Raw genomic sequence first — 11,691 nt, 5'->3', positions numbered from 1 at the left:
GGGAGCGCCCCGCCCCGCCCCTCTGGCACCAGGGGCGCAGCCCACCGCGAGGAGCTCCGCGGCGTGCCGTGCGGTGGCTACAAGTGCCATGGCGGTGATCACAGACTTTCCCCAGGAACCCTCGGGGACTAGCGCGATTCTGCAGCCGCACTGGGTGGCCCAAGCAGGTGAGTGGCGGAGAGCAGAGGGGAGGAGGCACTGGAGCAAGGGAGGGACCCCGGGAGCCTGGCGGAGCAGGGGAGCGCGTCCCCACTTTCTGCCCGAGGTGCCTGCCCAGCCTCAGGGTACTCGGCGAAGAACACAGAAGAACGCAGCCCGAGCCCGGGTGCTTCCCGAGGGTGCGGAGTTCACCCGGAATGAATTGATTGATTACCCGCTGCCCAGTGCTTGCAGCGCGCGGTCCTGCACAGCACTCCCAGGACGCATGCCGAGGTCGCCCTCCCCAGACCAGCCTCGCCCGTGTCAGTTAGTTCCAGCGCAGATATTCATGCTTTAATGGATGGCGACAGATGAGGGAGATTGCTGTCTCCCTGCTTTGAGGTGCAGTTTTATCAATTGCGCTCTTAAACCGGAGAGAAGAAAGGGAAGGGAGGGCTGGAAAGAGCCTTTAGCAGGTCTCCTGGGATTAGCTCTTCTCCGTCAAGGGTGGAAACCCCGGATCAGAGCTGCAAAGGAAATCCACTGTAAGGCTAGTGTATCGCCCTTGGAACCAGAGGAGTCTCTCTTTGAAGAAAATATAGACAGGCGTAGGACCGGGGAATCAAGTGGAGATTTCTCTCCCTCTTTGTTATTATAAATTAGAAGCCCCCTAAGGGACTTTGCCGATTTTATCCCAAGTAGTCCAGTGCGATGAGTTCACTGTGCCAAAGGTTCTTCGGGGCGCCTAATGTCTGAGCGACCTGCGAGATGATTTCTCCTTTCAGTAATCAAACTCCTTACATCCCTTCGTTCACTGAGGGATCCTGCAGTAGGGATCTGTCCACTCGCTCAGGGAAAGCTCTGGTTCAGTTGTGATTTTCCTGCACTTGATGTATTTTTGTTTGTTTCGTTTTAGCTGCAGAGAAACTCCAAAAATAGAAGGAAAGTAGGTTTTAAAAAAAGCTAAGGTAAAGCAGAAAACGTATGGATTCCCTCTCCCATATTTTAAGTGAGTTGTCAGATTGACCTTAGCCTTACCTGTGCTTCTGTGTGGGTTACCAGCTCTTGGAGCTATGGATTTTGAATCATAAAAAAACCCCAAGCCATGGGTTAAATCAATTACTACCCTGGACTTGGGGGCTCTATTTTCTTTGAAACCTCTGAATTTTTATTCCTCAGAAAAAATGTCAGAGGCAGAGAAAGATGGGCACATGGTTTTCTGCTTAACTTAATAGTTCTGTCCCAGGAAGGTCCCTTGCTGCGCTGGGGGTGAAGGAGTGTCATGGATACAAAGCTCCAGAGGTAGCCTTGGAAATTGCTTCTCACCTACTTGCCTCAACCAAACCCTGACTCTGTGGGTTTATAATTCGACTTCTGTTGTCAGCTTGCTTCTAGATTGGGTTTGTAAAACTTCTGGTCAAGATCCTGTGCACTTGTGTTAGCAAAACCTGCAGAGGGAGAGGAACTCAGACCCATGCAGAGTTAGTGAGCAGCAGTAGTCGACCTGTACCTGGAGCAGGCAGAGGTGTGTGTGTGTGTGTGTGTGTAGGAGTGCGTTGGCATATAGTATTTGCAGGGATCACACCATGAGGCATGTTGTCTACATACTTCCAGGTCCATAACCTGCTGCCCTTGTGTAGCAGCAAGGGGATGGGTTAAGAAGGGAAGCACAGTGAACAAGCTTGGGGTCTTGTAAATACAGGGCTGTGTGACCAGGGTCATTGGACGCATGCAGTGCAAGGTGAGGAGAGGTGGCTGATTAAGCTGCCGTCTCTCACCCACACAGTCAAAATGCTGAGCCCCAGCTCCAACAGCCCAACTGATAGTGACATATGCGTTCACCCGTGGTGATGCGCTAAAGCTAATCTGTGTTAGAATCTGCTCTGAATTAAAGAGAGGGTAAATGCTTATAATTTATCTGAAATGTTGAGAATTCTGTGCTTCCCGTGTTCTCCAGAAAATCAGCAGTTCTGCTAAAAAAGGTCCCTGCCTTTCTCATTTGTGTCTCTGCACAGGAAGCCTGCCTTCTCATTGAGGGATCCTGTCACAGAGATGTGTGAATCCTTGGATAAATTTGGCCTGGTGACGGCAATGCCTTCTTCAGAGACACTGCTACTTCCTCCCTGCTCCTTTTCTTCCCTGACCGGAGATTCCTAGTGTTAATCCCTGTGATCAATCAGAGGGTTTGCCCTTTCACACTTTCTAGCTACTAGACATCCTCTGCTTTCCCTCCCCCTTTCAGGATGACCTGGGCTTGAAGTGTCAGCACTGTGGCTGCCAAGGAGATGGAGGCCTCCAAAGCAGCACTCCTGGTGGTGCAGCCTTAGTTGGTTCTTTTGGCAGAATTTCTGGGAGCTGCTGGGGGATGTCCGGGTAGTTCCAATGGAGCCCTACCATCTTGCTAGAAAGAGCAGCCAGGCAGCCTGGTGTGATGCTGCGGACTGGGGTTCAGGAGGGCCTCCAGCTGACCAGGCAGATGCAGCAGCCACCAAGGCTGCTCTCTGCTGCCAGAGACACTGCACGTCCCCGCCAAGAGCAGCCGAGGTGGAAGGCTCTGAACTTGGTCCTTCTCCAGCCTCCCCCTCCCCCTCTCTGCAAGACAGCATGATCCAGCCAAACTCCTTCCCACCAGGACCCCTCAGCTCAGGGAATCACCAAATAGCAGAACGGAAAGTCTGCAATTGCTGCAGCCAGGAACTAGAAACTTCTTTCACCTACGTGGACGAGAATGTGAACTTGGAGCAGAGGAACCGGAGCTCCCCTTCAGCCAAAGGGAGTAATCACCAGGGAGACCTTGGCTTGGGAAATCCCAACGAGTGGTCCCACGAAGCTGCCATCTCCTTGATATCCGATGATGAAGAGGACACGAGTTCGGAAGCCATGTCTTCAGGGAAGTCCGTAGACTATGGTTTCATCAGCGCCGTCTTGTTCTTGGTCACTGGCATCTTGCTGGTGATCATCTCTTACATCGTCCCGCGGGAAGTGACTGTGGATCCCAACAGCGTGGCAGCCCGGGAGATGGAGCGCCTGGAGAAGGAGAGCGCCAGGCTGGGGGCGCATCTGGACCGCTGTGTGATTGCCGGGCTCTGCCTGCTTACTCTTGGGGGGGTCGTTCTGTCCTGTTTGCTAATGATGTCTATGTGGAAGGGGGAGCTGTACCGTCGCAACAGGTTTGCCTCTTCCAAAGAATCTGCAAAACTCTATGGTTCCTTCAGCTTCAGGATGAAAACCAGCAGTCACGACAATGCCCTGGAGCTGTCCTTGGTAGAGGAAGATGCTCTGGCTGTACAGAGTTAACTCTGGTTGTGAACTTGAGAGTCTGCCTTGGCATTTTTTATATGAAAACACACACACACACACACACACACACACACACACACACACAAACCCCATTTCTTAAAATTAACAGTGCAGTTTGTTTGCCTGGAAAGAAAAATTGATTTCCCAAACCAACAGCCTGTGAGTGTTTTTGTTCTCCACGTATTTTTTATTTAGAAGAAAATCCATGTAAGTTGCATTAAGAAACCACACTCAGCTACACCTGTCCTTCTAAAGAGCTGAGATAGATTAATCTGTGATGGCCATCAACTTCTACTTCTCCAGCAAAAATATTTCTAATGGCCCAGTGTACAAATGATTTCTTTGATAAGATATAGGATATTATTCTTTGGACACTAGGAGTTCCCATACACAGATCAATTGTAGACATCAATTTTGTCAAAGAGAGCTTAAGCACTAATCATATAATAAGGTTTATAGTTAACTAGAGGCCTGGTGCACGAATTCATGCACAGGTAGGGTCCCTCAGCCTGGCCAGTGATCTGGGCCAATTGGGGCCATCTCACCCAGTCCTGATTGGGGCTAATAGGGGTCAGTCGGGGAGGGACTGCAGGAGGTTGGCCGGCCTGCGCTGATCTGGGCCAATGAGGGCCGGCTGGCCGGGGAAGGACTGTAGGAGGGCTCCCTGGCATGTCGGGACATCCCACCCAGGCCCAATCAGCCAGACCCCAGCAGCAACCTAACGTACCAGTTGGAGCGTCTACCCCCTGGTGGTCAGTGGGCGTTACAGCGACTGGTTGAAACACAGCATATTACGCTTTTATTATATAGGATTCTTAAAGTTTCTTATTCATTAATTTTGATATGTTTTTCTTCCTATAATTTGGCTACACACTAAAATATAGGGTTTTGAGTTTAATGTTTCAAAAAGTGAGGATTGTTGGTTATTTTTTTAAACTATAAATTGCATATATTTAAAATTACCCCTGTACTCAGAAGTGGTAATTGACTAGAATACACTTTCTAGTAAAAGGAAATTATGTAAATCATTACGAGATCAATCTGAATTTAACCTATAATGGTAATGCCAGATAATAGCCAGTGTCTCCTGCCCATTCTCTAGATGAAATAAAATTACTGGCTGATATAAATTTCATTTTTTGTCTGTGGTTTAGCTATGATACTGGTTACCCATGCTCGTGAAGTCCTTCCTGGCTCTCACATCAGAGAGGCAGTTTGTAAGACATTTTAAAAATATTTCCAGACATGCAAACATCTGGGCAGGTTTGAGTCATGATTGGCTCAGGCACACTCCCAGGTGATGTTTTGTTGTTTGGAGAAAACTTCCAATACAATTGTAGCTGGACTTGGGGACTGTGCCTAGAAGCATGTATTACTGGCTCTAGGCCATGCAATGAGACATTGCCCCAGGGTGTCAGCAGTCCTTACAACCCATAGACAAAAAATTAAAATGGAGAGAGAGTCAATGGGAACTGCACCTCTCATCACAATGGTCAAGGCATCACTCTGAGTTCTTATATCCAAGCCCTCAGTGACTGAGCTCAGGAAGCTCCTATGAGAGGCATGATGGGCAATGTGGCAAAACACCCAGTATACACCCTAACACATCATCTTCCCTATGGTAGTGGTTCAGGAAGTGCAGCCTCAGAAAGATCTTGAATTTTGCAATTATTCCTTGAGATGGTTCCAACCTCATTCGGGAGGATTTGTTGTGGCTTCCAGTATTGTGTTACCATTTTCAGTGGGATCATTCTGAAAGAGGACTGGAGCTGGGGGTTGGGGTGGGAGGGCAGGCATGGGGAAGTAAGAAAGTGATTTCTTTGCAGATTGTAAAGCCTAATGCCTGCAGTCTTTTGTTGTTGAGGACTGTGGAATACGTGGGTGACTTTGGCTGGCAGAGTGTGTGAGTCAGGATTTCTATATGAATGAGCTCTTGGGTGTCAAATGGATTTGATAAGTATGCAGTGTGTGACTAAGGGTTAAGGGGAAACACAAAAGGGAAGATCAGAGGACAGTAAAAAATAGAGAGGATGGGTATGTGAAAAACCATTAGGCAAAAAAACCCAAGAAATATATGAACACTGGAGGAAGTTAGACAGGGATCAGTTACCCTATAGAATAGCCTATTATTGATTCAGGAAGAATTGGGACAAGCTGTACATGATTTCTGTTTTCTACTGCTGGTTCTTTGTGCTTTTTGAACAAACGTTTTGTTTTACTGTGAATCTCATGTCATTTTGTGGTTTGTGTTGAGGCCAGCTTACCAGTGGTGTAAGTTGCATGTTCTAAAGGTTTATAAGTTGTCAGGTTTTCGCCTGCTTGAGGGCCCTCCTTGAACGATGTCGAGGCAATCAGGGAATGATCTGCTCGGCTGAGTGAATAGGTTTGAGCTATTTGTTTTTGTTTTAAATACATTTTGAAAATACATGTTTATTCATAGAAGCTAAGTGGGATCAGCTGAGTTTTGTTTTTATTTATTGTTGAGCAAGATTCATTTAGCCAAATCACAGACTAAATTGAATTAATTGTGTGGCCTGATTTTCAGTTTATTTTAGAACAAATTTAAGAATCAAGTGTTTAGGAAGTTTTTTCAATTCTGTAAAACTGACAATAAAGGAGAAAAACACTAAAGCTTTTTAGCTTTTCATTTGGAAGCATTTCATAAATCTTGCAGTGCTACCAAATGACATATAGTTCTGATGTGACCTAAAAGAGATATATATATATATATATTTTAATTTTAAAATTGAAATGTAGTAAATAAATGCTTATTTCAACATTATTTAAGTATGTTCATTTATAGGGCACATTTTTAAGGTTCTAAATCATAGGAGGACAGACCATTTCACCAAAAGGACCCAAGGAAGATTACTTGAATTTAAAGTGATGATGGCACAGGCAACTAAAACCCCTGAAGTTTAGACATGTTTCCAATCTGATGAAGAGGGCTTTGGGGTCTCTAAATATTTACTTAGAAGTACTTTGTCAAGATCAGGTGATAACTGATATAGACACTGAGTGGACCATAGCTGTGGTGTTGATTTTGAGTCCTTCGTGGAGAGTTATTACCTTACACCTCTCTCTTCAATATGGTGCTGGTTGTTATCTATGAGAGTTTTTATTACCAGACCTGGAAAACAAAACTTTTTTCAGAGGTCTGTAGTTTAGGCCTTTAATTTATGTGTCAGGTTTCAGAAAGCTGAGTTCAGAGTCACCTTCCTAATCTTAAGGGGAGGCAGCTCATTGTTCAATAATGCAGCCCAAAGGTTGAGTACCAGAAAGAAAGCTGTCTTTCTCCATTTCTCCATGCTACTAATGGACAGTTTAATTCTCTTCATGACTTTCATAAACTGTTCCTTTTTAGGGGACCTCAAACTGTCTGTGGCAGAGCTGAAGTGCTTTCTTTGCGATGTTGTATGTCCTTTCCAGCCATTTGGAGCATCTGAAGCAGACCATGTACTACACCATGTACTGACCCATCATAAAAAGCATGTCTTTTCTCTAGGCTCTCCATGTCCCAGCTGACTTATCAGTTAGAGGGGTATGGGACTGCTTGGAACCATGAAGTGCTTGGTGACTGGGTGCTCGTCTTACCCACGACTACTATGCCCCTTGATCCTGTACTAACAAGGTACTGCCTTGATATCAATCAGTACCACATGCTCTGCTCTCTGCTTAAAATACCTGAGTCCATCCCTCTCAGACTTACTTGTTTTAGGGACTGAGGTGGACCAGTGCCAAAACAAGTCCTTCAAGGTGCAAATTTAGACAAAGAGACTTCCCTTCCAAATTTATGTGTGCCTTACCTTTGTCTCCAGGCATACGAATAAATGAGTGAGTGAGCATTATACCCATTGAATATCAGGAATTAAGAGTCTGAACCCAAGTGACTGTACATTTTGTTATCTCTCTGTGACAGGCAAAAATTTTAGGCAAGAGGACTTGAATGAACGTTTCAGCCACCATCTTTCACATGTGACAGGCACATGCAAAATCTTACATAGGTGAATCACCTAAAGCTAAATAAAAAATGTTCCCAGATGTATTAGGAGAGGTTTTTCAGTCTGAAGGTCAGATTCCTTTGTGGCAGTTACTACGATGACAAAAACGTGGTCTGACAAAGGAGATTCACAACCTTCACCCATGGTTCACCTGGTCAGCAAGATTTAATAGTACCAACTAGATTCCACTGTGACAAAGGAATAAGGTCGTCACAGTTCTCTGTAAAGGGGTTTTACTTTTCCAAGAACTGGACATAAAGAGTGACTATACTGACAAGAATTAGAATGGCTTTCCCAGTATGAAAGGGTTCATGAGAATTAACACATTGTCCTTCAGCCGATTTTTAGCTATATCATTTTATGGCTCATAGAACTCTATAATATTCTCTCCTTCAACTTTTATGGGCATAAGCTTTGGAAAATAATTTGCCTGACTCCGGCACTGACATTGTAAAAAGTAAGAGGTTATTTAAATACGTAAAATTGGATTTTTAAAAACCCATGGCTAACACTTGAGAGTGCTCCTGTGGTTTGTTTGTTACTGTGCAAGTTTAGGTACATTCAAGACTATGTATGTCAGGAGAATGTTTTATAACTAGAGAACATAATATCCAAAGATGTTAGAATAATTTTCTTATAGGAGACTTGGCATGCCTTAATGTCAGCTTTTAGGACAAGTCTTTCATGGGTCATGAATGAAGAATTTGGAATCAACCTCAGAACGAGATGCCATAATAATATAGTTCAGTAACCCACAAACAACTGCCTAATTTTTTTAACCTCTCAATTTCGGACTCAGAGAGTGTGGCGTATTTAGAAATTATTTTACCATGAATTATTATTTTGTTTCAGGGAAATATGGGAAGCAGACAGTTTTTTCTTTTGATCCAAGTTTTAATAACTCCCCGTGTCTCCGGAATAGCCAGTCTTACTTCCTCACTGCCACTTTCACACTTCCTAGCCAGGCTCCGAACACATCAGACAAGAAAGCTAAGACAGGTTGTTAGATAGTATACTGAGAGTTATTACTTTGTGGTTTTCATTGTGCTTTTAATTGTACTTTCTTTGCCAAACAAAAAATAGTAATTTAATGTTGATTATGTGTTATTTAATATTGTAAAAGGGCAGTTATTAAGGTTATGGGCATTTGATGCCTTATAGGCTAATACAAAGTGTGTCATATTTAAAAATAAACCTATAAAAATGTTATACTGTGTTTGCTACCTTTTATTTAAATCTGAATCTGTGATGCTGATTTTGTCTTTTTAAATTATGTTTCCAGAAAAAAATAAAAGTAATATCCCTGATTCAAGTATAAGATTCTTCCTGCTACCTATCATTGAACAATGTAAACTATGCCTTATTTTATTTTTACTTTATATGAAATAGTCAAAACTATTTGCGTTTCTCTAAATTACTCAGTATTGAACTCAGGCTGAGAATTGCATGATGTTGAAAAAATACATAAATAGATATTTAAAAAAACACAACTAAAAATCTAGAAAGCTTTCAGGTGAGAAACAAATATTGATTTAGCTATGCCCTGCTCTTAAACTTCTCTTAATCTAACTTTGATCTCCATTTTCCTTTGAAGGATACATCATCTATATTATTAAGTAGAATTGCATCTTTATTATGTATAAGTGCTGTCAAGGTTGAGAATTCTAAAGGGATAATTTGAAGTGAGGCCCCAAATATTGCTCCACCTATTTAAAACAAAAATTGGCCCAGCAGGTGTGGCTCAGTGGTTGAGCATCAACCGATGAACCAGGAGGTCATGGTTTGATTCCCAGTCAGGACACATGCCCGGATTCCAGGATTGATCCTCAGTGTGTCTATCTTTCTCCCTCACCCTTCCTCTCTGAAATCAATAAAAATATATTTAAAAAAAATAAAACAAAAATTGGATCAATATTCTTATCTTCTATAAAGAAATAAAATCTAGTTTTTAAATATATATTTATATATCTTTTCTAGACTTTTTTTTAACTACCTCTGATCATTCAGAAGGAGCTACAATTCCAGTCTTCTGCTGCATGACCCTTAAAGGTCAGCAGAAAAGCTCTCAGTGACCTGTTCTGATGCCAGTACCTTTTCAAATGTTGCTGGTTGTCAAGCTAGAGGGGAAAATAGAGTCTGAAAGGTCTGGAACAGGCACTGCACCGCACAACTTGTTACTCAAGTCTAGTTACACAGTCCCACTCAAGCCAGGAAACTCAGTCCCACCATAGGTCCTGAAATGGGAGGGTTAGGACTGTTTGGCAGATGACACTAATGACTGCCATAATTTCTAAGATCTTTGTGTTGTTAAAGCACCCTATGGATCTATGAACATAAAAATTCTTATATTGTTTTATGACCACTTAACTATTTTAATATTTTTATACAGAGGGCAAAAATTATTCCAAAACCTCTCCAGAAAAAGCACAATTTAGTAGTACTTTATTTAAAATACTTAAATAGGGAGACCTGCCACAGTGGCTCAGTGGTTGAACTTCGACCTATGACCCAGGAGTTCATGGTTCAATTCCTAGTCAGAGCACAGGAGGGGTGTACAGTAGGCAGCCAATCAATGATTCTCTGTCATCATTGATGTTTCTCTCTCTTTCCTTCTCCCTTTCTCTGAAATCAATTTAAAAAAATTAAAATACTTAAGTAGGGAAATGATCATGGTTTTCCTTAAGATAACTATATGCTTTTATTGTATTATTTTATAAGAATTAGGAGATTAAAAGAAACCAGTACCAATGCTCTTAGCTCACAGATCAGAGGAAGTACTTTCTTAAATCCTTATTATATATTATTCAATTTATACTTTATGTTATTCTCACAACATTCCTTCAAAACAAGTATTATTATCTGCATTTCATAAATGAAACTCTAAAGCTCAGAAATATTAGATGACTAGCCAGAGTTAAACAACTAATAAAAGTGGAGAAAGGATTGACACCTAGGACTGCGTCACTAAAAGCTCATGCATTCCAGGTTAGAAGGAATATTACTCTTCTTACAAAATACATCAATTTATGCTACCGATTTAATTTCATATTTATCATTTTATAAAATAAAGTAATGGTCAAGAGATTTAAGAAATAAACTCTATAAAGAAATCATTCCAATATTTTGCTTTTGGATAATATAGCCATTTCTCAAAATATAAAACCAAATTAAACCTATCAAAACTCACAACCATCCTACTCACTGCTCCCACTGAGATTCAGATAAACTGCTGACAATTTGCCTTGGAGCAGAAAAGAAAATGTAGTTATTCTTCCTATGTGCTCAATAATTTTCATAGGACTTATGTAGTCTCCAGTAAGGAACTCAAAGATGGAAAGTCCGATTTGAGTGGTTCCATTATGTCAGGCATTCTTTCTCATGTATGGTGTCTTACTTAATCTTCCCACCCCCTTATGTAATAAGGGCTTCAGAACCCAGAACCAGGAAACAAATGACTTGAAGTTTGAATGCCTGCTCCTCTACTCTTGTCAACTCATCTGAGCCATAGTTTCTCCATCTGGAAAACAGGGATAATACTAGTACTGTTTGCTTTTCAGGACTCTGATGAAACAAGAAAAATAAAACAAAGGATGAGAGAGAGCCCTGTCTGAAGTCCATCATTAGGTCCACTATCTTCAGTGGGTTGCTCTGTAACAGCAGAACCTGGGTTTAGAGAAGTACTTTGGGAGCTATGTTCATGTTAAGTACTACTGATTGACAAATAACTCAATTGGGCCATTATCAGGATCATAAATAATCTCCTTCACCCCCTACTTCCTCCTTCTCCTCCTCTTCCTTTGCCCTCCTACAATACCCCTCTTTCATCTTCCTCCTCCACCTCCTCCTCCTCCTCATCATCATCATCTATGTGGAAACTATTCATTTGGAGGTCTCTTAATCCCACCATCATAGATATGTCCAAGAAAGAAAATTATATTTACCTCCATGAAACAGAAAATCAATCTGGAAATTGTCTTTTGCCTAATTGTGAGATATGATGTGCTAATATCTTGTAATGTATATCCAGGAAAAGGAAGAAATGGGTTTGATGAACAGCTAACCAGTCTCCGCCAAAATGTATGACATGCTTGTAGTCAATTTCCTGTTTGATATTTGCTTTTTATAATTACTTTCTTCATTTATGCTTATCAAAGTTTTCTTCTTATTAACAGAGTATATGGGTTGTTTTTTCACAAGTGAGTTAGGCTAAGTATCACATGATAAAATTTCAAGGTATATCATATTCAGTGAT

General features: G+C 42.0%; 1 protein-coding gene and 2 long non-coding RNA genes across 5 annotated transcripts in view; 2 read left to right on the top strand and 1 right to left on the bottom strand.

Annotated features, from left to right (window-relative positions):
- Nucleotides 1-11,691, bottom strand: part of LOC102767059 — a 129,828-nt gene that overhangs the window by 63,721 nt on the left and 54,416 nt on the right. The gene's annotated exons all lie outside the window — the stretch shown is intronic.
- Nucleotides 77-3,587, top strand: TMEM74 (transmembrane protein 74). Of its 2 annotated transcripts, none has more exons than XM_006753906.2 (2): nt 77-167; nt 2,381-3,587. In XM_006753906.2, the coding sequence occupies exon 2, from the start codon at nt 2,521-2,523 to the stop codon at nt 3,433-3,435; it is 915 nt and encodes a 304-aa protein (XP_006753969.1). In that variant the 5' UTR covers nt 77-167; nt 2,381-2,520; the 3' UTR covers nt 3,436-3,587. The 2 variants fall into 2 exon arrangements, with proteins under 2 accessions (XP_006753969.1, XP_015421676.1); XM_015566190.1 differs by having other exon boundaries at nt 2,154-3,587.
- Nucleotides 3,982-5,840, top strand: LOC107183674. Its single transcript, XR_001514469.1, has 2 exons — nt 3,982-4,033; nt 4,097-5,840. It is a non-coding gene; the product is annotated as an uncharacterized LOC107183674 (long non-coding RNA).

The sequence above is a fragment of the Myotis davidii genome, unplaced genomic scaffold, assembly GCF_000327345.1.
Source record: "Myotis davidii unplaced genomic scaffold, ASM32734v1 scaffold1012, whole genome shotgun sequence".
Classification (NCBI taxonomy): domain Eukaryota; kingdom Metazoa; phylum Chordata; class Mammalia; order Chiroptera; family Vespertilionidae; genus Myotis; species Myotis davidii.
This window is presented reverse-complemented; position numbering and strand designations above follow the sequence as displayed.